The 23466-nt window shown below is 50.4% G+C and overlaps 8 protein-coding genes across 8 annotated transcripts; 3 read left to right on the top strand and 5 right to left on the bottom strand.

Moving 5' to 3' along the window:
* Positions 1-106: 106 nt before the first annotated feature.
* TGAM01_v204374 (hypothetical protein) lies at positions 107-903 on the bottom strand (the record flags this gene model as incomplete). The annotated part of the gene is made up of 2 exons (XM_018808288.1): positions 107-791; positions 857-903. 2 exons carry the CDS (start codon positions 901-903, stop codon positions 107-109), a joined length of 732 nt encoding a protein of 243 aa, XP_018658559.1.
* A 755-nt stretch (positions 904-1658) lies between these two features.
* On the top strand, positions 1659-3437 carry TGAM01_v204373 (hypothetical protein; the record flags this gene model as incomplete). Its single annotated transcript, XM_018808287.1, has 1 exon — positions 1659-3437. The coding sequence occupies one exon, from the start codon at positions 1659-1661 to the stop codon at positions 3435-3437; it is 1779 nt and encodes a 592-aa protein (XP_018658558.1).
* Positions 3438-5288: 1851 nt separating this feature from the next.
* TGAM01_v204372 (hypothetical protein) lies at positions 5289-5704 on the bottom strand (the record flags this gene model as incomplete). Its single annotated transcript, XM_024549412.1, has 2 exons — positions 5289-5570; positions 5657-5704. Coding segments are annotated over 2 exons (330 nt in total), but the record flags the coding sequence as incomplete, so codon positions are not given.
* A 1075-nt stretch (positions 5705-6779) lies between these two features.
* On the top strand, positions 6780-8120 carry TGAM01_v204371 (hypothetical protein; the record flags this gene model as incomplete). Its single annotated transcript, XM_018808286.1, has 2 exons — positions 6780-6809; positions 6975-8120. The coding sequence occupies 2 exons, from the start codon at positions 6780-6782 to the stop codon at positions 8118-8120; spliced, it is 1176 nt and encodes a 391-aa protein (XP_018658557.1).
* A 630-nt stretch (positions 8121-8750) lies between these two features.
* On the bottom strand, positions 8751-9565 carry TGAM01_v204370 (hypothetical protein; the record flags this gene model as incomplete). Its single annotated transcript, XM_024549411.1, has 2 exons — positions 8751-8836; positions 8890-9565. The coding sequence occupies 2 exons, from the start codon at positions 9563-9565 to the stop codon at positions 8751-8753; spliced, it is 762 nt and encodes a 253-aa protein (XP_024405875.1).
* A 456-nt stretch (positions 9566-10021) lies between these two features.
* TGAM01_v204369 (V-type proton ATPase catalytic subunit A) lies at positions 10022-12886 on the bottom strand (the record flags this gene model as incomplete). Its single annotated transcript, XM_018808285.1, has 7 exons — positions 10022-10078; positions 10151-11715; positions 11816-11900; positions 11959-12007; positions 12079-12100; positions 12172-12208; positions 12377-12886. The coding sequence occupies 7 exons, from the start codon at positions 12884-12886 to the stop codon at positions 10022-10024; spliced, it is 2325 nt and encodes a 774-aa protein (XP_018658556.1).
* A 4456-nt stretch (positions 12887-17342) lies between these two features.
* TGAM01_v204368 (hypothetical protein) lies at positions 17343-20207 on the bottom strand (the record flags this gene model as incomplete). The annotated part of the gene is made up of 1 exon (XM_018808283.1): positions 17343-20207. One exon carries the CDS (start codon positions 20205-20207, stop codon positions 17343-17345), a length of 2865 nt encoding a protein of 954 aa, XP_018658554.1.
* A 363-nt stretch (positions 20208-20570) lies between these two features.
* On the top strand, positions 20571-23326 carry TGAM01_v204367 (hypothetical protein; the record flags this gene model as incomplete). Its single annotated transcript, XM_018808282.1, has 3 exons — positions 20571-20666; positions 20719-21429; positions 21488-23326. The coding sequence occupies 3 exons, from the start codon at positions 20571-20573 to the stop codon at positions 23324-23326; spliced, it is 2646 nt and encodes an 881-aa protein (XP_018658553.1).
* Positions 23327-23466: the final 140 nt, after the last annotated feature.

The raw sequence follows: 23466 nt of genomic DNA, 5'->3' as shown, positions 1-23466 counted from the left end.
AACCTTTTTTCCCTTTTTTAATTCCTCCCCCAGAAAAAAAAACCCCGGGATGAAAAAAGAAAAAAAAAAAAAAAAAACCCCCCCCCCCCCCCCCCCCCTCTTTCTATTACAAGATCAATAAAAGAACCAGCAATAGTATCAATACAAATATCAAAACTCCGATACAACAGCTGCTCAGCCGATCTTCATTCTTGCGCATTACATACTGCAGTTTGGCCATACCAGTCTGCAGTCGGTTGCCTACCCGATCCGCTAAGTCATCTACCACCTCTAGCATCTCGTTTTGCTCCTCTAACTCTCGACCCATATCGTCCGCCTGACGACGCAGGTTACCAACCGTATGAAACACGCCGTCAAGATGTCTGTCTTGCTCCTGCATAATCTCCATTTGCTGTTGTTGCTCAAACTCAGTGTATGCATCGCCGCCGTCGCCGTCGCCGATCGCAAAGGAGCTCGGGTCCGGCAAATCGCCGCCTCCACCACCTGCTGCGCTGGCGATGTTCTTGTTGAGCTCCTCGCGCATGTCCTGGATCTCGGCGCCGACTTCCTGGACGAGACGCTTCCGGCGAGAGGCCTCATGGTCGGAAATGCCGAACTGGGAGGGGTTGGACTCGATGGCTTGAACAGAGGCCACGAGGTCGGCGAGATCTTCTGCGAGGGAAGACAAGGCTGCTTCGAGCTCGGTGCGTGCGGATGTCAGTTCTGGGGAGGTGTGTGAGGAAGCGAGGGAGCGGATGCGTAGGTATGAGGCGAAGAGCGGCCGGATGGACGAGATTTGGCTGAGGACATCTCTGCGAAGGGGTGATTTTACTGTTAGAAAGTGTAGATTGATTGAAGTTTGAGGGGATCGGCGTACTGTTGGACTTGGAGGAAGGGATCCTCCTCGTTTGTTGAGGACATCATCCTGCTGTGGCGGATGGTGGATCAAGATGCATGAGCTCGATATTCGCGTATGCGCTGGATTGTAATGAATAGCGTAAAGTGATTGAAATTTAAGAGAAGCGCAGGAGTAAATGGCAAAAGAGAAAGACAAAGAGAGAAACTCGCAATTAAACCCAAGCTCAAAGTTGGAAGCAGATGTAACAACAAGCTCAAGGTATGAAGGATGACGTTGCAGGGAATCTTGCGACGGCGAAACAAGGTGTGGCCCCAAGGTGAGGCGGTACGTACCGCGACGGTTCCGGTGAGGACACCGAAAGGGGGACAGCGTCCACAAATTACTAGTAGTATGCTTGGAATGAGTTGAGATGAGGGAACCAGTTATCATTTACAGGTTTTAAAAGGCCTAATTGTATTCGAAACACAAGCGAAGTACTATGAGTATATGACTGTCGTTCGTTTTATGGAAAATAAAGAAGCGACACAATTAGAAGTTATTTCCTCTTTTGAATACTTGCCGGTTGAACTAATTGTCCTGGTGAGGAAAATTCTGGCGATTTTCAACTTCGTTTTTTTCTCAAGCTAATTCCTCTTCTAGCCTTTAGCGCTCGACACATCCCGCTTCACAGGGACCTGCAACGGTGAAATTCACGAATAGAAGATATACGGCGCTTCTTACTTTCTTTTTTTTTCCTATAACAACAGAACTTTTGGTCCGTATCCACTCCGTTACAGGGTAAAGCAGGCTTTGCTCATAAAGGGAAAATACCAACACAGCCATGATACCCTCTCGGCCGCTACCATGCAGTGAGGAGTTTTCCACTCCGCAAGAGTACATCGAAGCTCTTTTGAAGTTCGTACAGAACACGGAGATATTCCAAATTTTCTGCGGAGGCGTTCACATCCTCGACTTCTTCACCTCCGACCCGGGTATCTTTCACTCGGCCCTACCTGAAGAATGGAAAGAGTTTCTGTTATCCTATGATACGATGAAGCTGCTTGACCTCTTTCTGAGAGATGATTTGGACAATCTCAGTTTCGAAGAGGGCCAGGAACCGCCGGAGAGTCTGGTTGAGTATGCTAGAGCGTTGAGAAGGTTCTCGCTGAGGAGAGAATTTGCGCCGCGGCAGCAGAAGCTGCCCGTCTTGCCAAGATCTGTGTCCGTGGGAATGAAGCCTAAAAAGATCCACGAGGTTGTAAACTTTGCAGACTACGTCGACACACTCTCAGAGGATATTTCAAAGCAGACTGGGAGCGAGATATCGCATTTTGTGGACTTTGGCAGCGGCCAGAATTATCTTGGCAGAGCACTGGCCAGCGAGCCTTACAACAGGCATGTCGTCGCCGTCGAAGGCAGAGATCACAATGTTACGGCGGCCAAAGTGTACGACCTGACGTCTAAGCTGGCGATTCGACCAAAGATGATGAGGAATAAGAAGATGTGGGTTAAAGCCCAGGAAACTCTCACACCGGAGCAGCAAAAAGATCAGGATGCGATACGAGCCGCGGTACAAGAGGTTGAGGGGGCAGGTAATTTTGAATTTCAGCCAATGAATGTCCAAGAAGCCGAATACGTGGCTGAGGAGGGCAAAGGAGGCGTTCAATACATCTCAGGAAGACTCGACAGCGGAGATCTCTCAGAGGTCATAGAGAGTATCGAACATAAAAAACCCGATGGCGAGACCGAGAAAAACCTCAGCCTCATGGCTGTTTCCATCCACTCATGCGGCAACCTCTCACACTTTGGAATTCGATCCCTCATCATGAACCCGGACATACGCGCCGTTGCAATCGTCGGCTGCTGCTACAACCTCATGACGGAAAAACTAGGACCTCCAACCTACAAGCAGGCCTATCTACGCCCAAGCCTCCAGGCCCTTAACGGAAGAATAGTCCGCGAATCCGAAAAGCGAGATCCGCAGGGCTTCCCCATGAGCCAGCAGTTCTCGTCCTACGAAGACAACGGCATCCGCCTCAACATCACAGCCCGCATGATGGCCTGCCAAGCACCGCAGAACTGGACCCGGGTCGAGAGCGACGGCTTCTTCACACGACACTTTTTCCGCGCAGTCTTACAACGTATATTCCTCGACCGCGGCGTCGTGAGCCGCGTGTGGCACGATGATAACGATGATAGCCAGGGCGACAAAGACAGAGAGGCGACCCCTTTCAACATGAGCACCAACCCCGTGGTCATCGGGTCGCTCCGCAAGAGCTGCTACGCGTCATTCAAAGCCTACGTGCGGGGAGCGGTGGAGAAGCTGACCACGAGCACCGAGTACAAGCAATATGCCGACGTGATGAACGAAAAGATGGCGGGCATCACGGACGAGGAGATTGAGACTTACGAGGCCCTGTATCTGCCGCGCAAGAAGGAGGTCTGCGTCATCTGGTCGCTGATGGCGCTGAGCGCGGCGGTGGTAGAATCGCTCATTGTGGCGGATCGGTGGACGTTCCTAAAGGAGCACAAAGACGTTGTCAAGGATGCCTGGGTGGAGACGGTGTTTGACTATGGCGAGAGTCCACGGAATCTGGTTGTTGTTGGGATAAAAAAGTGATGGTGCTCAGTCATAGAGAGATGCCAAGAAGAGGAGGACAGAAGATGGTTAGAGTGCAATCAACGGAAGGGGGAGAGATGGGCTGGAAATATCATGCAACTTCATGCTTGAAGCAATGACGAATGAACCGATGGAATATACTGAGTAGCGTGCTTTACCTGTCATTAGATTGAAGTGTCGCAGAGAAATGCAAGTACATGCCTATTTGAAGCATGGGGATACAATTGAGGGGTATTATCATATACGAAGACATATACGGAGTATCAAATGCCGATTCATGGGGTGTAGTATGGCTGAGCGGCATCTCACTATCAGCAGGAAGAAGGTGTGGCAGATGAGCCGTTTTTGAAGAGTCTGATAGCGTAGCATTTACACAGTCTGTTATTAGAGCCCCAGTGAGGAGATTGGATTCTTGAATGGTTCTGTTATCGCTTCCGAGGCATTTTCGAGCAGATTACAAAGTCTAGATATCTCTCTCCCCCGCCGTTAACAGATCCCCAGTCTTTGCAAAGCATCTGATCTAAGTTATGGCTATGATGTCAAGGAAAATTAAACGTTTACAGCTATGACTGAAATGCCAAGTTGAAGGACACAAGTCAAACTATCCGATATTTTCCTACGAGATTAATGATAAAGCTCGCTGATTTGAAAAGGCTTTTTGAGGTTGGTAAATCAGCTCTTGAACTAAGTCCAGGGTCTGATCTGTGGAGCACTTGGCGTGGGCCAACAGCCTGGTGGGACAACACCAAATGATGGAAATCTAGAGAGGCCTTTTGTAAGTTTGACTTCCCTCGGCTTTACACAAAGCGTAAAGTCAATACGCAAATTTTTCTATCCATGTGATTGTCATAAAATTTACCCAATAGGAAGCCACAACAGGAGATTAAAAGAATTGACTGGATCATATGGATGTGGCGAGACACGCGCTGTGGCGCTTCATCGCCATACAATGCCATGATTTGCCATGGCCATGGTGCTCTGAGGGGTCCGTAAACTGAGACAAAGGACCAAGACAAAAGGTGACGAGTCAACCTGCCATGCAGGGCTGACATCAGCCTTCTGCCACGGAGAAAGTAGCGAGCAGCCTGTGCTTAATGTAAAGCCTGCTTGTCGGCTACAAGCCTCAAACAATGTGACGCTAGTGGCGCGCCTCGTGGACGGTTGGAGATGGCAGAAGTCGAATGAAATCCGACCGTCTGGTTGGTGGTGCTTATACGGCAGTGCGTGCTAATAGTGATAGGTAGGCATTAGCAATCATAACAATCAATGCATATATCATCACACCAACTTGTCAGCCTTAACATGGAGAGAAGGATCAGACTGTGGGCAGTGGTCAGCACGTTATCAAAAGCGATTGGGCGTTGCAGCAGTAATGGAGGGATGGGCTTTGAGAAGAGAGGCTGCAATGCCAAGACATGGCGTGTCGGTCGTCTTTTCCGCCCACCCACCCAACTGTCACGGTCACGATGCTCGACCGTTGCGGCTAGCTGGTGTTTTTGGATCCTGACAGGACAGTTGGCCGAGTCTTGGCTCTGCAGCCCATGGAGCAGTCGACCTGGGCAGCTTCTGTTTGAATTCCGGGCGGCGCATTAGCTGTCCATCACTCGCGCTTGAACCTGCGTTATGGATGTGAGTTAGCGGCGCCATCCCCTTCAGCCATGCAAAAGCTCACCACTCGGGCCTGGACCGTGCCACCATCATCCGCATTGACATCACATCACCATACCCGGATCGCCTCTGCAGAGCAGCCCATGACGAACAGACGTGTTCCATGGGCCAGGCGGTGCCAACAGCGTCCCTCCACCTATGTCATGTCTATTCCAACGCTCACCCAGAAACGCTGTCGCGCACCTAGACGCCCCAAGCCAGCCTCTTTCTCCACCAGACTTGGATTGTACTGCAGCGCCTCTCCCTCGGCCCTCTGCGTCTCCCCTCCTCTTTGTAGACGTGCTTGAACCAGTGCGTTCTGCGGCCGTCCGTGTCCCATCTGGCACAAACTTCCGCACCGGGTTGGGTCGAGCCGTTGTCCCGCTGCAGGCTTAGAGGGAGTAAAGGCATCGAGCGGCCGCGTGCCAGGGCATTGTCCCCCAGACGTAGCACTGCATGCTGTGTCTTTGTAACGCACACACTTATCTGCACGTACATGGATGCGTCCTTTAGCTACCGGTATTGTAATCTGGCAGAGGCAACGGGTGTTGGTAGATACATCCATTACCTACCTTACTCCATACTGGCACAGGAATCCCGAGCTTCAGGACCCTGCCCCTGCGCCCCAGATTTTCGCAGCACCTTGCCGGGCTTCCAGCGGCTCCCCGCTCCGCTGCGTTGGGAAATGCTCGAATGGGCTGCCGCGATCAAGGCCTGTTCCAGGGTCCTCGCCTTGTGTGGGGGGACCTGGCCTGTTCCCTGCTCGAGTGGCGTTTAAGCCCGGCTGGATGATGTCTTTCTTGTCTTGGGCCTGGGCTCTGCTGGCGCTATGTCGAACCTGGTGGCCGTGAGTAGTAATTAGTAGTTAGTATTGGCGCATCTGCTCCTTAACCTGCTGTCTCGACGCCAGGTCTAGATTCTTGCTGCGTGCAGAGATTCCACCGGGGTTCGCACCTCATGGCTCATTCGCTCCCGCTAGTACAAACGCGCCGTTATGTAGGGGAGGGGGATTTGCCGATGCTGCACCTCCTCTTCGTACACCGTCGATTGGGCTCGATAGTATTTATAGACGGCTCGGGCCCCTTCTCTCCCTGCTCGTAGACAGTTCCGATTGATGCCTGCGTCGTGTTCTTGGCTGGGTATCCGCTAGCTACCCGCTGAGAGATACTGACCCAGCGTTATCAGTGACGCCTCCAGGCCAGCTCCATATACCGTTTATAGCACACGTAACCTTGCCTTATCACTTATCAGCGCCTTCCACCTCCCGGTTTGCGGCGCTCCGACTGACTCGCCGGCCTCGGTCTTCGTTATCGTGACAAACTTTATCTTTCTTCATATTTTTTCCAAGTCTCTCTTCTTTATTTCAAATTCTTCATCTTGTATGGTCTTTTTCTCTGTGTTTTTAATACCGCGAAGCTCTTTACATTACTCTACTACATTGTGTACTCTCGGGGAATTTGGCATAGGCTAGGAATCTCTGCTTGGTCCTATGATTAGGCGTTGGCTCGCCGACATATCGGGTCTGGGAAGCCGACGTCGATAACGACAGCTATTGCGCCATCTTGACAATTGCGAGATCAACGGCAACAATCATCTTCTATATAATTCCTCGTGTCCTTCAGCTTCACCTAATCTTTGTTGGGATTTACTTTGTCAGTCTTTTGTCCTCTGCGAGGGGACAGCATCGAAGCTGCGATGAACACTCACACTCAAGTCTCGTTCCTTGTAAGTTGGCCAAGCCACTCTCTCGTGGCTGCGTTTCCTAATGACACTGGACCGTCTCTAATGAATTTCCCAATTTACTTTTTTTCCTCCGTGGTTAACAAAAACAATTTCCTTATCATACAGCTTTGACTCTTCAATCGGTGCTAATTAAATCTCCACTGATAGGACGGGACTTACACGCTGATCCACATACCTCTCGAAATATATCCGGCTCTGTTGCAACCTATTCTTCGCATTCTCCTCCCCCAGACACAGAGCCTTAATTTTTCTCGAGATTCAACAGAATACGAGCTCAAGGGTCTCACGACAGATTTCCAACACGCCTTCCTCAACATTAGCGTCACTCCGATTGAGTGCTCCGTCGTCTGCCACAGCTCATGGGCCAAAAACGTCTTCGAGCCTGCGCTCAATGCTCTCCCGAAACATGTTAGCAAAAGCGTGTCCATCTCTGAAGATACCTTCATGATCCTGGCGGTGACAACTGCCGGCTTGGATCCTGGTGGTCGTGTTATGGAGCTTAGTTCACCCCTGGCCTTTGCGGGAATACCCATCTTCTTCATCACCACATATTATTCCGACTTCATTCTTGTTCCTACAAAAGAAAAGCTTGAAGTTGTGCTGGCGCTGGATGCCAAAGGCTTTGAGCTTTCAGGGGACCACCATTCCACATTTGTCAACTCGTCATATGCTCCCAGAAAGTCTGACGGCGATTTGCCTCAGCAGCCCCCTGGAACCCCTCCACCCTCCAACTATGACGAGCTTCAAGCACGGACCTTTGACCTCCTCCTCAAAAACAATGTTAAGCCTATTGTCGAGGTGGGACTCGAGCTTGTCCAGTGCTCCGGCCGTGAAATTTCGCCGCTCATGAATGCTTATAATACGACCCGGCCGTCCTTGAGCCGGAAAAGCTCGGCGGACTATCGTCGCTCTTGGATAACACATGTTGATCCAAAGCTTTATACGTGCATCGTATCTGCGCTTGTGTCTCAGCCGAGATTTCTCTCTCTCACGCTTGCGCAAGATGATCCGCCGTCTCTGCTGCTTGATAAAGCCTTGCTGCCTATTTTCGACGACTCGCTCATGGGCGATGTCAGAGGCTGTTTAATACCAATCTTCCTTGATCTCAGAAAGTTGCCTGCCAAGTCCACGGGTATAGTATGTGGTGTTGCTGGGCGAATTGCCAAAGGTGCTGATGCCAGTGAGAGCTCAGAGCTTTCCTATCTCTCTACTGCCCGTGCCGGCACCGTCATCTTGTCTGAAGTGCAATCGATCCGAGCAATGTGCATTCTGACTCCACTACTTTCAAAATGACCGCAAGATGCGTATCAACTACCGGAAAAAAAGAGAAAAAAAAAACACATATGCTTCATGGATATATATTGCTAGGGCACTTGATATTTACTATTTTTCAGGTTCATGTTTTTCGGCACTCCTACCTAGGGAGGAGATATTGACGGTATATATTGGTTGATGCTACCTCTTTATTGTCCTTATTCTGGTTTAAAAGAGTCTTGTTAGAAGTTTGTTAATGAAGAGAGAGGGAATGAGACAAAATGGTGAAAAGGACTCCTCCTTTTTGGGTGGCTCGGCGTTGAATTGAATATAGGCTGCGCGTGCCATTTCGAAGATACCTACTTGATTTGTTTTGCTGGTTGGTTTATATATGGTTGATATATTACAAGAAAGTTTGTTGAAATCTTTGACTGAATGCGACTAGAGCGAAGTTTCAACGCAACTGTTTAGACTCTTTCCAATAAACGCTTCTAGCCAAATATCTACGAGACATGCTACGATATATAACGCTCCTCCTCTTCGCTCTCAACACCACCATCACCAATCAATATAAAACCACCACTCTTCATCTCTCACTTCCCCTTCCTCTTCTCCCTCTCCTTCCCATCCCCCATCCCCGCCCTCACAAGCCCGTCCCTCGCCACGCTATTAATCAACGCAAACCTTCTCGGCCCCAGCTTCACCCCGCCATACCACCTCGTCACCACAACCATCGCATCCCAAACCTCCATCAGCTGCAGCAAGTGCAGCAATCTGCCCCCCGCCGCATCTTCCCCGTCATCATCACAGTCATTATAAATCACGCCGCCTGCGCCGCGGATCCGCCACGCTGTAATATTATGCGTTGCGGAGCGTATGCGCTTGTCTGACCAGAGGAGATGCTGCAGGAAGAGCTTCGCCTCTGCTGGGGATGTAACTCGCGCAACGTGGGCTACAAAGGTCGATTTATTCTCCACGACGACTTCGGAGAGCGTCCATGGCGGAGGCGTCATGGTTGCGAAATCCACTTGGCCGGCGTTGTTGTCAACCGTCCTTTCGCCGCGATCTGCATTCCGGCCTTCTCCGTCAACGTCGTCATCTTCTTCCTGTTGTTGCCGGAGCAACTCTTCTTGCTCCTTCTCTTCCTCTATCCTTCTTGAGAATTCTTCTACCGCGTCGAATAGACATACGCTGCCTGGCTGGAAGACCGTCCCCAGAGCTTCCCTAAATACGCCCAGGTCTCTCGCGCCGGCGCCTTTTCTACCTCCGGAACTATGTTGTGTCCCTAACACACTTGGTGGCTCAGCAGGATACGAAGCCGGAAATTGTAGTCTCAAAGACGAAGACTCATCGCCTGGTAGTTGTAAGATGTATGTTGCTGATGAGGGTGCTGGGGTCTCGTCTTGATCCTCAGAGGGGATTAGACAGCCCTCGCCGTAGATGGAATTTAAAGCCTCTACCTCATCACGGAGGTCCTCGGACATTTCTTTGAAGCGATGAATAGAGAGAGAGAGAGTTAAGATTAATTGGCCGCCGCTTGGATGCTTGATGTGGGCTGTCGTACTTTTAAGAGATCGTATACATGTCTTTTCACTTGATAAGCTGGAAGTTCGGGGTATGGTTTTCACACAGTGCATATATTGGCATAGTCAACGTCTATCACACTGTATTCGGAAATGCGATACTATGTAAAGTTCTTGTTGAGATAAACGCATTTCGATTAAGGCTTGTAGAGCAACAGCTCTTGATTTTAACGAAAAGTAATATTGACATTTGACATTGAGCTGATACAATATAAGGCGGCGCCTTGAAAGTCTGGCCGTCTTCTACCCGTCCTTGAGATGCAGCATTGTTCTAAGTGCCCTCCAGCTGCACTGTACATATACACGCGCGACCACTTCTACAGATACTTGATTGAGATGGAATAAAACCCGCCTCGTTTACTCGTCAGCAACGGACGCAAACTTGTCCAGCATCTCCTGCTGGATAGCCTCGTACTATAGCAAACAGTGTGTTAGCGATGAGAGCATTCTTTTCTGTAATGTAGGCAAGGAATAGCAGGAACAAACCTTCTTGACAATCACGTCTTCACCATCGGTGGGGACCTCAAACTTCAGTTGTCGCAGCTTAGCTTGCAGGTCGCTTGTTGACTCGCGCACCTTTGCCCAGCTCTGGCCCTGAGTAACGGCCTTTTGCGCCTCGTCGTAGTAACCAACCATGAGCTTCATCATCCATTCCGTCTTCCAGAGAGGGCAGAACTGGTCATAATCGGAGTAACCGTTCTGCTGCAGGAAATCTTCCTTGATCAGAACAGCGAGATCAAGAGTGATTTTGTCGGGGTCGGACAGAGCACTCTTTCCGACCAGCTGCACAACCTGATCCAACTCGTCCGAATCGGAAATGAGCTGCTTGACGCGGTCTCGCAGTCTGGGAAAGTCGGGGTTGTTCTGCTCGTACCACTTGTCCAAGGCCGTGTTGTACTTGCTGTATGAGACGCTCGTGTTGATGGAGGGGAAGTGCTTTCGCTGAGCAAGCTTCTTGTCCAAACCCCAGAAGACCTGGACAATGTTGAGAGTTGAGGTGGTGACAGGGTCTGAAAAGTCACCACCCGGAGGGCTGACGGCACCGACAATGCTGACACTGCCGCTGCGTTCGGGTGATCCCAAGGTCTTGGATCGGCCAGCTCGCTCGTAGAAGGAAGCGAGCTTAGCACCAAGATAGGCAGGGAAACCCTGATCAGCAGGCATTTCACCCAAACGACCAGAAATTTCACGCAGGGCCTCGGCCCATCGAGACGATGAATCAGCCATCATGGCGACGTTGAGACCTTGGTCACGGAAGTATTCGGCGACAGTGATACCAGTGTAGATGGAAGCTTCACGAGCGGCGACGGGCATGTTTGAGGTGTTGGCAATGAGACAGGTTCGCTTCATGATGGGCTCTTTGCGGCCATCAACCTCAATGGTAAGCTCGGGGAAATCTTTCAAGACTTCAGCCATTTCGTTTCCACGCTCTCCGCATCCGACATAGACGATGATATCACTGTTGGAGAACTTGGACACAGACTGACTGATGACAGTCTTGCCGCAGCCGAAAGCGCCTGGGATGGCAACGGTTCCGCCCTGGACACTGGGGAAGAGAGCGTCAAGAACTCGTTGTCCAACAACGAACGGCTGGTCGGCCGTCAATCGCTCCGACGTGGGACGGGGAACTCGAACGGGCCAGCTCTGCATCATGGGATACTCCGTCTTCTTGCCGTCGAACTCTACCTCGAGAATCTTGTCCACAACAGTGTATTCGCCCTTGGGGGCAATCTTGGTGATGACACCTCGAGCGCGAGGAGAGAACAAAATCTTGTGAACTGCCAGGAAAGAGTTCTCGAAAACCGTACCCCAAACATCACCACCGGAAACATGATCGCCAACCTTGAGCTGAGGAGTGAACTCCCACTTCTTTTCTCGGTCAAGGGCAGGAACAGCAACGCCGCGAGGGATATAGATGGACTTTGATATCTTGGAGATGGCCTCTAGAGGTCGCTGGATACCGTCGTAGATGCTGTTGAGCAGGCCGGGGCCCAGCTCGACGGACAAGGGCTTACCTGTCCGAGCAACGGGGTCACCAACCTTGACACCGGCTAAGAGATCTTGGTCAGTATCATTGTGTCTTTCTTTGTGTGTATCAATCGTCTCGATTTTCGAATGTGGAAGGGCAGTGGAGTTCAGATGTCACCATACCAGTTTCTTCGTAGACCTGGATGGTGGCCTGGTCGCCGTTGATTCGAATAACCTCACCAACGAGGTTGTCGTGGCCAACTCTGACCTATATAAATCAGTCAGTGCATGTTTTGTAATCATGGCTCAAATGCAAGATGTCTTACCAATTCGTACATGGCAACACCAATCATGTCTTCGGCGACAATGACGGGACTGCGGCTGGGTTAGCTACGGAGCTATATTCATGATGCCGGCCGCTGCTGGCTATCTCGAGCTTGACTGACCCTGAGATGGAGTAAATCTTGCCTGCGCAAGCTTGTCAGTAAAGTCTGCACCCTCTCCTGGACACATGTCCATTTCATCACGCTTTTTCTCACCATAGTGAATGGCATCGCCATCTGATTCTGTGGTTTTCTGTGACGCCATACAAGTCAGCTTCGTAGTGGTTGACGTAGCGGGGCATTCGCATCAGCCTCGTCGTTTTGTCTCGATCCCGCCACAGCTGCTGCAGCTACAGCCTGTGCCAGGCTGATAGAGTGTGCCGGCAAACGACGAGCAAAGGGGGAGCGGGAGGGCGCATACAGAAGGCATCTTGGGCGATTGAAGAGGAGGAGCGTCGTCGAGCTCTCGATCGGGGGGGACAGAGGACGACTGAGACGGGCGAGATGGCGATGGAGAAGGAGATGGAGGTGGAGAGTTTCGCAACAGCAGCGGCAGCTTGATGGTTGCAGGAGCGCCAGGGCTCGGCGCCGGTGGAGGCGATGATGTAGCGCTGGCAGCGCCTGGAGCAGCGCCAGCAGTCCCACCAGCTCGAGCTTTGGGGCCGCTAACAACAAAACTGGCCCCCGAAGCGATGGCAGCAGTGCTCCCAGAAGTACCAGGCCTAGCGACAGCAGCAGCACCAGTACCCGTATCTGTATCTGTACTGTCCACGAGGGACTGCAAGCCAGGGGCGGATGCGCTGCCGTAATCGCTTTCAGAGTTGCTGCTGTCGTCGTTATCGATGTCACTGTCGCCTTTGGTGCTGCCTCCTTCGCGAATCAGGTCTAGCAGAGAAGGCCGCGCCTTGAGCTTTGGCCGCAGTCCCAGCATATGCGAGCGTGATATAGACAAAGGCTCATGTGCAAATCAAGGGCTGGGCGACAAAGACAGGAAAACCATTGGTGAAGAGTTAAGATTCAGGTATTAGGTTCAGTTGACTCAGTCAGATACGGAGTACGAGACCTTGTTGCACCTGAAAGGCAGCTGACAGCGACGCCAAGGGGCCACTGAAGCTACTGCTGCTAATAAAACCGTGTACTGTAAACAAACTTAGCCACAGCGGACGCGAATCTGCGTCCATCGCTGTCAATGCTTCTCTTTGCCTCTAGCCGTTGCATGATGAAGAAATAAAATTGAGATGGATCCGCATCCTTTATCCTAGCATACATCTACCTAGGTATTCCTACAAAGTACAAGCTTTCTGCATTGCTGTTTACTCTTCTAATCTACGATGGCGTTTCAATCCGCGCCTCAATTGGCGGCCTCCATTATTAGACTCCGACTTCAACAATCTCGCTTTGATACAACAACTGCACGTAACAACATCAACGACTTTGTCTATACCAGGTGGACCAATATGCCAAGAGACAGCCATCTTAATCCTCCACATACAGTGATTTAATCTTACTACAGATATGTACATATATACGCCTTTGCCATTTAATACGCAGCGCTTCCCTTCAACGCATTATATCTGCTCGCCAACTCCTCCAGCAAATCCTTCCTCATCGCCAATGAATTCAGCGTCTTCATTCCCGCCGACAGGCCGCATTCGTCGCTGTTCACAGGATGTTCCTGCTCATCTACCACCTCGGACCTCTTGTTGAAGTGCAGCCCAGGCGCAATCGTCTGACAGTTGTTCTCGCTTCGAGCAGCCCGCAGCTGGCACAGCTCCGACGTCGCGCAGTCGCCGGTGCACGAGGCCACGTTCCAGCCACGGCTCTTGTACGCAATGTACTGGTTGAACGTGTTTGGATCTGACTGGAAAAGGGCCGTCACGTTGTGCCAGAAGGCGGGCGTTAGCTCGGCGGCCGGGTCCGTCAAGGGAGGGCTGAGCTTGGAGCCGTATGTCTCCTTGGCGGAATAGTATTTTGTCCACACCGGGCCTGTGGTTTGGAAGGCGGCGTTGGTCATGTCGGCGATGTAGGTTGTTGTGTCCAGGACGGCAAAGGTCTCGGGGTCGACGTCGTAGACGCGGAACGAGGGCATGCCCGAGGTGGGCGTCAGCGAGGGACAGATGTAGGACATCATGCTCGCGTGTGCGGCGTCCTGGCTGCTGTAGTTTGAGTAGCTGATCTCAAAGTGGTCGACGTGAGTGTGGCCGAAGAACATGGCAGCGATGGTCGACGAGTAGCGGTTGACAACCTGGTCGATGTAGTTTGACCCCGCGTGGAATGCGTCACCCACGCCCAGGGGCATGTGTCCGATGATGTAGACCCTCTCGCCCGCCTTCTCTGCAGCGTCCAGCTCACTGACAAGCCATGCAATTTGGCCATCGGGGTCCTGTTCCATCGTCTCCTGGTACAGCCAAAAGTTCATGCGATAGTAGAAGTTTGTGTTTAGAGATATGACTCTCAGGTTGCCGTTGGGGTATTTGGTGGAATAGGCGCCAAAGTTTTCAATATCGGCCTTTTCTGAAGGTCCAACCCAGCGACTCCATTCGTCAGACAGAAGATCGTACACCCACTGAGACGAGTTACTGATGGACGAAACGGGGAAAGCATTGACGGGGCTGGGTTCATGATTGCCGGCAGTGCCGTAAACGAGGCCAAGATACTGGCTCATGGATGTGTAGGCATTAGTAACTGTGTACACAATCACGTTAGCCTGCAGTAAAAGGCATGAACGGACTTGGAGTGAGTGGGAGACCAACTTGTCTGTTCGTTGTAAGCCTGTGAAGTGTTCCAGACGGCATGGTCGACGATATCACCAGTGAAGAGCGTAAAAGCCGCGTCTGGCACAAGGTCTTGAATAGCTTGATACAGGCTTGTCTCTAAGCTCACGGGAGCATCGCAATTGTGGTCTCCATTTGGGCCTGCAGGTGATGTCGATGAGCCAGGCTCGTCGGCGGCTGTATAAGGTCTTATCCATTGTCACCTCGTCAGAGTTTTGTAACTTGTTATTGCGGGAAGAACAGCTCACCTGCAGCAAATCGGCTTTGTGCAATTTGTGCTTGAGCCCGACACGTAAAGAGGGTCAACATGGATATCCGAATAGTGAACCACTTTGAGAGGCGTCTTGCCACTCGGCGCAGGGCGGCCAGTAGACGGCTTTGGAGAGGGAAAGGGAACATTCCATTGAGGAACAGTTGGCTCAGCACATAGTCCAAGGAATGATTCACAAAAGAGTTGTGCTGTCTCTGAGCCGAGATCCATTTTTCGAAGAGAGTTAGCGATGATAGGTCCCTCGAGTGCGATAGTCCCAACACAGACGTCGGTATCTTCGACCTACAGTCTCATGTTAGCCATGAATGAAGAGACATAAGACATGAAGTGTGACGGCTATTAACCTTGGCAAGTTCGCAAAGACCCGTGGCTATATCGACAAATGCGCTGTTGCCCAACTCAGCAACACCCATAAGGAGAACAAGAATGCCCTAGAATCGTGTTAGAACTCAGTTATACACACGCACATATGGTTGTGAATAGTATATGCTGACCTGGCAAGCCGTGCAGGTGGCGGCATTCTTAATGTCGTTCCAAATATCGTCTACCAAGCTTCTTGCCTCGATTGCCCTCTTGAAGTCCTCAACATCACGAGGAGAAAGGCTGCTGTGTTCAAGAGAAATCGCGCCCCAGGCAACAGAGCCCAGGGCCAATAGTGTAAGCGTCGAACTGGGACGCATGGTCAATCACGAATTCCAGGCCTGGCCGTAGAAAGATGATCTGCAGGGACCAGGAACCAGACGCTTGGCAGGGGCCTTCATCGTGTATATATAAGTTTGCGTATAGGTGCCTACATCACATTACATCTACCAGACGCCCGCCCACTTACACCACCTACATTAATTCAGCCGGTGCGGCACAAACCTCTCCACTCGAGTATACGAGTATTGGAGTCTTCACAAGGAACGTTTAGTTCACACGGAGCTTCCACCAGCTTGATCAGCAATGCGCATCGAGGCGGATGACCTTCCGAACTTCGTCTGGTTCCATCCGCGATACCACGCTGAATGAATACCAAGGCCGAAGCACCCTCCAGTAACATGCCCGCAAAGCCACCCTCCCCTGAAGCCGTTCAAAAGCGACGGTCCGGGATCGAGATCCAATCAGAGGCGAGGCCCTACACATGCATCAAGACGGACCAGCTAATTAGAGGAAAAGATGTGCGGCTTCGGGGGCTTTCTGGTGCTGTTCGGCAGAGCATGGGGGCGGGGAAGAATAGTTTGGCGGCTGATGCTGGTTGGGGAAAGCTTATGCGATGACAATAAGATCCGGTGGCCGTCTCCTTTCGTTTCCGGAACTTATGATGGGCGACTATAGTATACTAGGTAGTTGCCGTGCCAAGACGGCAGCGAGAGGATGCGCAACTTAGAAACAGCTTGAAGAGCACATCTAACTTACAATGAGGGCGATTCTTAACTATGGATGGTATGTAGAAGTGAGAAAGTCGAGTACATAAGCCATCTTCCATACTAACAGCGCTGTTGAAATCACTGACAACATCCTGTTCTAAAAAAGGCGTGTCAAATGACTGCAAAGTTTCTTGCATAAATCACGAGTCAATATATCACCAATACTACAACGTATAATTTTTGTTAGCCAGTACCAAAGCCCATTACAATCACCTGCGCGAAATTATGCATTGTTCTCGGCTTCTCTCCTCTTATAACCGAACAAAGAAAAAGCCCACGTTTCTTTACATGCTCTCGGTCACCAACTCAGGAAGTCATCCATGCTGCTAGCCTACTGTGGGTTAAAACGATGGATGAGGGGCTTGCTGTGACATCGGCCGAGACTTCAATATTCCTTACATGTGAAGAGACTTAAACGGCTTGTTCATTCTGCAGCGCCTAACCTTGCCCAAACGGTCGAGCTTGTTGCATAAGCGCTACATTTGCTTCCTGTAACGATCTTTTGTTTGGCGTTTACTGTTTTGGTTGTTGGTTTGGTGGCTGTTTTGATTGTTGTCTTGGCTGCCGTTTTGGTTGTGAAATGGTCATGTATTGACTAATAGCGGCCAGCCGCTTAAAGCCGTCATCACAAATCCAGCGGCTGGATATCCAAGACTTCAGTCTCCATAGCTCTGCCAAAGGATTTATACCATGAGCGACTAACATCACCATCAACAGTCAAAGTAGTGTCCAAAAGTGCGCGAGTATATTATACACAAATTCGTCGCCAAATCGTACAGACATCCATCCATATACAATACTTACAAACGTTGCCCGCCACTTGATTTTGATATATTCCGAGTGTCCAAGTAATGATACAAGTAGTCCTTCTGTAAACATGTTATACAGTAAGAGTAGGCTCTCCGCCAATTCACAGCCACCACCATCCTCCCATCATTTCTCCGGTGGTTGGAAGTTCTCGCGAGACACAGCTCCTCGTTCCCATGCAACATGCATCGGGCTGTCCGCTTCCTGCTGAGTACGCATCTCTCTAAAGATTTCGCCCTTCTTGGCCAGTGCCGGTAGTTTTCCTTGAAACATCTTGTACCAGTCCCAGTTTTCTGAAGGCGTAGGCGCAAGTACCTTCTTTCGCCGCTGCTTGAGTTTCGCATAGATATTGCGTGCCCTTGTATCGGGCAGCTCCGTAATGTTGTATTGAACCGACCAGTCGAAATCGTCTTCTTTTCTGACGTTTGTTGGTCGCTCAACGTGCTCGCCATTCACTTGGTTGCGAATAGTGACAAACATGCCAAAGAGTTCCCGTTGCGGCCGTCCAGGGCCTTCCGTATTTTCTGCGGCATCACTCTCGTCGCCCTCTTCTTCTTCGGCAAGCTCATCTTCGTTCGGACTTTCGTCCTTGGCAGATGCCTCTTGTTCATCACCAATGGCTTCTTCATCATCTTCTTTGGCCCTTGTAGTTAGATCGGCAAACATTCGTTGAAATGTCTTTAGATTTTGCGCCTTGTTGTCAATACCCTCTGTGGCTTTCAGGATCAAATCTGTTAAGGAAACCTTTTGTATCTCTGAGTCTGCTGTATCAAAGTTGGACCCTGAAGTTTCACGTCTCTCCCCGTCTGATGGCTCATCGGCACCAAGACCATCCTCCGTGTCGTGTTTGCGAAGTGGCCCTGTGACATCTCCTGGATCGTCAGATCTGTCTCGTAGCTCCTTAATTTTAGAAGAATGTGCCGTCAGGGATGCCACCATAGCATCCAAATACTGCTCGATTTCAAGCTCAGTCTTGTCTTTGAGTATTCCGCTTTGCTCGAGAGCCTCCTGGACCGCTTCCCTAACTGATCCTATTCCCAGGGAATCATCTTCCACTGTTTCTTCAACCTTGATCATCATATCATTCCAGGCAGCCTCGTTCTGAGCATCTTGGTAAGAAAGATTGTCAGAAAGCTGCTCCACCTCCTCATTGAACGGCAGTGATGATTCGGCCTGTGCATTTTCTCCCATGTGTTCGGATCCTTCTTCGGCTTCTGCCTTGTTAATGGCACGCTCCAATTCATCAACAGTTGATTTGTCAGCTTCCTGAGTTTTCGTCATTTCTTCCTCCGTTACCGGCTCAACAAAGAAGTAAGTAAGAGGCACCTTTGTTGGGCGAGTCTCTACATGCAGTCGAAGCGTTCGTCCTGGGAAACGCTTGGTAGCTCTATCCATGAGCTCATTCAACAGTGTGACGCTGATTTTGAACTCTTGGTCGCCGACTCGGCGATCGTTAGTTCCATGAAGAGCCACATCCATTTCATCCAAGCTGATGTACTGGAAACCAAATATTCGCTGTGTGTTGTGATATGCGACGAAGATGCCATCCATGCGGCCCATTCGCACCTGCAGGGAGTATTTCAAAAACACGGTTCGAACCATGTCGTAATACTCGCGCTCAAAAGACTCCCACTGACCGAATCGGTTCCGAATCTCGTATCCTGCCCCTTTCTCGTATCCCCGGACGTCCATTCTAACGGCAACAACTGCTCGTGTTTTCAGGTCGAACATACCGGAACCAGGAAGCCTGGGATCATAGGCATCTAGCTGTGATCGCATCATGAAGTCTCCCAACGTAGTATAGTGGAACGAGTCCTCTGCGTTTCTTTCTTCCTCTGTCAGCTGATGAGACCGCGATCTCCTATATTTTTCAAACTCCTCTTTTGGCAACGTCAGGAGCTTTTCCATGGATTTTCCAAGCGAGCTCAGAATATTTTCGGTATCGTATTCTTTGTCAGAGTCAAATGCATAGACTCCATCATTGAAGTGCGCGAAAGCGGCGGCAGGGCCACGGCTTATAGCGGTAAAGTTGTAAGATTCCGGCTCTAGTGATCGTGATAAATACGCAAAATTAGGTTTTCTCCAGGCTGAGAGGAGATAGTGAAAATGAGATAAAATCGAAGTCATGCTTGACGTTGAGCCGCAGTATTTCATGCCGTGAGCAGCACTGAGCTGTCTCAACTTTACGTCTTTGGAAGAGGTGACATAGCTCCTTAGTGCATCGAAATCGAACTCCTTCACCGGCATGATGGAAGCCAGATATGGATCAAAATTGAAAACGCGAGATCGGTCATCCTGCATGTGGTAGACTCCTGGGTTGAACAATACTCGGTCAAGGTTATGTGAGAGTTGCGGCACTGGTAGCAAGGCGTCCTCTTCAACTGGACACAGCTTCAGATGCTGGGGCCTTATAGTTTTGACATCCAAATTCGATTTGCCTTTCGCCTTTTTCCCCTTTGCTAGTTTTTTAGCTAAGGAAGTCTTGCCAGGAGGTAATTTTTCGGGGGCCGCTGGTTCCTCAGCTAAACGAGCGATCAAATCATCCTCAATTTCCTGTTCATGCTCTGTTCTTTCAACGTCATTTTCCAGCCTTTTCCTTGGGTTTGAAGATGGGCTTGAGGCTTGAAGGCGGGATTTTAATGAGGTCCATAAGCCTGCGGATGGCGGTATTACTGCATTATGGGATTCTCCCTTGTCTTTCGGGGCTCCATTTTCACCCAAAGCAAACTTTCCAGGCTCAGCAGAGCTGGGCTGCTTATTTTTCGCTGGCTTTTTACTTTTTGGTTTCTCCGAAGAGTCTTTGCGAGATTTAGTTCTTAAAGGGCTCTGTCGGCGCTTTGCCCTGGCTCTACTTCGTCCTGCTTTGCCATCTACCACTTGGGTGGTTGTGAAAGATTTTAAACTGGTCTTAATCAGAGGTTGTGGCTGGCGGAGGGCCCAGAGGGTAGCACGTTGGGCCAGTGGTCTGGCACGAAGAAATGGCTGAATCATCTCAAATTATGAGACGACGACATGCTGTTATAAAAATAGCATGGAGTTGGTTTATTGGATTGAGTATATCCCTGGCAAACCATGAAGTTCAATAGCTCAAGTACAAGGGTACATCATAGAGTTTTGCTTATCGATAGAAGATGCTGGTGCTCTCGGCAATACAGCGGAAGAGCCAGGCCCTCATGTCACTGCTTAGCGGGCGGCAGCTTGCCGTTTGCATGCGCCACACGTAATCCGCTTTGTGGTGCTGGCGCTGATGACGAACTCCCCTGCGACAGCTTCATCGCGGATCTCAAGAAGCTCCAGTCGGTTGGTACGTTTTACGAAAACAGTCAGCAGGGCTCGAGTCCTTGAGCTGCAGATATGGGTGCCAGCGACTCCAAGATAGGATTCAAGCAGGGGATATTCAGACTATCAGAGGAGCGGAACATTGCGGCGCATGACCCGTATTGGACCTCAGTGCGTGATGTCCTTGATCTCAAATGCCGCCCAGAAGCTGATGGGGTTATAGTTCTGGGAACTTCCCGAGTCGTCTGAAGATGTGTTTAGCCTCTTCTCGCCCAACGATATTCGCCGAACCCGTGACAATGCCCTAGAAAACATCGAAACCCTGGTTATTGCCCTGACAACGCGGATCTTCAATTTACGTCACCATCCATCCTTTCCAGACGTCGAGAGCGCTCCCGAAGGAGATATTCTAAACTGCATCAGAGTCTTGACCCGAATACTTCCATACTTGTATGAGAAAGAAAGTTTGGGATCATGGGAAGAGCGATTCTTTTGGACCCCGCGAAAGACAAAGGGTCGAACTTCAAATGCAGCTGAAGTGCTGTTTGATGAAGCTCAGGACGGGAAAGAGGCGCCACGGCCCGCAGCGGAAAAGCATGAAGAACTGAGGCCTCTAGCAGAAGAGTTGTTGGATACGTTGATCGACCTCCTGTTCTTCTCGGATTTCACACTGCCTCGCCAGCCAGATGGGCAGTCCAAGGTTTCGTATGCCATATGGCAGAGCGGGGTTGGATGCAATACGGCTCTCGCAACGACCAAGGAATTTGAAAGCAACCGATGCGAAATCCTCAGGCTAATTATGACTTTTGCTGGTCAAAGCATGTACACGACCCCAGCGGTGCTTCCGCAGAGGGGAGTTCGGACTCTGACTTACCTCTGCACATCTTCCGACAAGCAAATAGTGCTTTCAGTGCTCTGTTCTCTTCTAAACACCGTGAGTGCCTCGTTTTCTGTCTTCAGAAAGATATCGGAGCTAACAATTCCACCTCTAGACGTTGAAATACAATCCAGCAAGTTGGCGCGTACCATATAATAGTTTGGTTTTCAAGGACACCAAGCAGGTGCTTGTGACCTACTCCATTCACACCCTATTGGCCATGCTCATATACCCAATACCTGAAGACGCTTCTTCAACCTCCCACAAGAACTACTATCGTCATTTCCTCGGCAGAATACATCGCCCCCAAGACTTCCAGTTCATAGTCGATGGGATGACGCGGATACTCAATCAACCACTTCAGGAGAAAAGTTCCTATCTTCCTACCTCTCAACCTTCTTCGAATCTAGCTCCAGAGGTTCTAATGCTTTTCTGGGAGCTGACTCAATGCAACAAACGATTTCGGTCCTTCATTATCGACACTGATAGAGCGCACGACTTTGTTGTGTTAGCCCTGTTCTATGCTTTGGAGTACAAAAATGAGCCTTCCAAACAGGGCGTGGTGCGCATGTGCGTTTTTCTCTTGCAGACGTTGAGCGTGGAACAAAGCTTTGGTTCTCACCTCAACAAGTCATTCGAAGGCCAGGAGAGCCTTCCCGCAAGCATAAGGATTAACGGGTTTAAGGGCACCTATGCCGATTTCCTTTTGCACTCAATCTACACCTTAATTACTACAAGCCAAAGCAACTTTGCTCCCGTCTATCCCGCCCTCTTGGCAATAATTAACAACATAGCTCCACACATCGAGGGCCTGAGTACCTCCAGCAGTTCTCAGCTCATGCATTTATTTTCATCAATGTCGTCGCCATCATTTTTGCTTGCCAATGAGACCAACCATGGCCTTCTACACTCTCTCCTGGATTCCATCAACTCAATAATTGAAAACAAATACCGTGAGAATCCCGAGCTAGTATTAGCCATTCTTAAAAACAAGAAGCGCATTGAGGCACTCAGGACATTCACATTAGAAAGCGGGCAAGAGGAGATTGAGAAGATCAACAGGAGGAGGAAAGACTCTGGAGGTCATGTCGGGCCCTTTGATGATGGATCTCGACGAAGTTCTGTGGATAGTCTACGCAGTCCGACCAATGCTTTATCCAGGACCCAGTCGTTGGAAGAGACCCCCGAAGATAGCGCATTCGCCATTGGAGACGACGACGACGACGATGACGCCGACGCCGACAATGACGACAGCGAGGAAGAGCCTCAGCCAACCCCAGCAGCGTCAACCGCTAGCGAAAATCCATCTCAGGCGTCCTCTACAACCAATGTCGAAGACGCGGTACCTGTACAGATGCGAGGAATGTCAGAGAAGGCACGAGGGAAAATGCCAGCTAACATCCAATCTTTCTCTCGGCAGAATAGCTCAACAAGCCTGGGGGCATACTCCACTGCAAGCCAGGCGTACGGGGGTAACTTTGAGCCGACAGCACCATGGATCGACAGTTGGCTGCCTGAATTACCTCTTCATACCGTTCTGTCCATTATTCAACAGGCCACGAGCCTTCTGCCACGGCAAGTATCCGCTCGAGATGCGACACCCGAGACTCTGCGTCGGCTTCAAAAGATGGAATTCGTTGGTTTAGAGCCGTCTCCCGTCCGGGTTCAGTCGTTTGAGTGGTCTCAATTGGCACTTGGATGGTACGAATCGCTGCTCTGGGGGGTCATCTTTGCCAGCGAGATGCAGATTGCAAAGGGTACCATGGGGATATGGAACGGTACTTCTATCAAGCTCTTCCGAGTCCAGGAGACGGCGGCGGCAGGTCCCACTCTGACCTCACCCAGAGGGGCTGTGGATGCTGTCGGAAGCAATATCGTCTCGCGAATTGGCCAAATCAACCTTCGCGGCGGCGCAGCACCTTCAAATCCTGCCCCCAACAGGGGTGGTCCATGATGATATGCTTCTATCGCTTTATTACATTATTTCTACTATGGGAAATACAACGTCAGGAATGAGCCACGAGTTGTCAAGCGCGAGGTTTCAATGGCATTGTACAAATAGATACCATGACGAGCTGCTCTTGCTTGGCATCC

Source organism: Trichoderma gamsii (assembly GCF_001481775.2).
Source record: "Trichoderma gamsii strain T6085 chromosome Unknown Scaffold_12.2, whole genome shotgun sequence".
Classification (NCBI taxonomy): Eukaryota; Fungi; Ascomycota; class Sordariomycetes; order Hypocreales; family Hypocreaceae; genus Trichoderma; species Trichoderma gamsii.
This window is presented reverse-complemented; position numbering and strand designations above follow the sequence as displayed.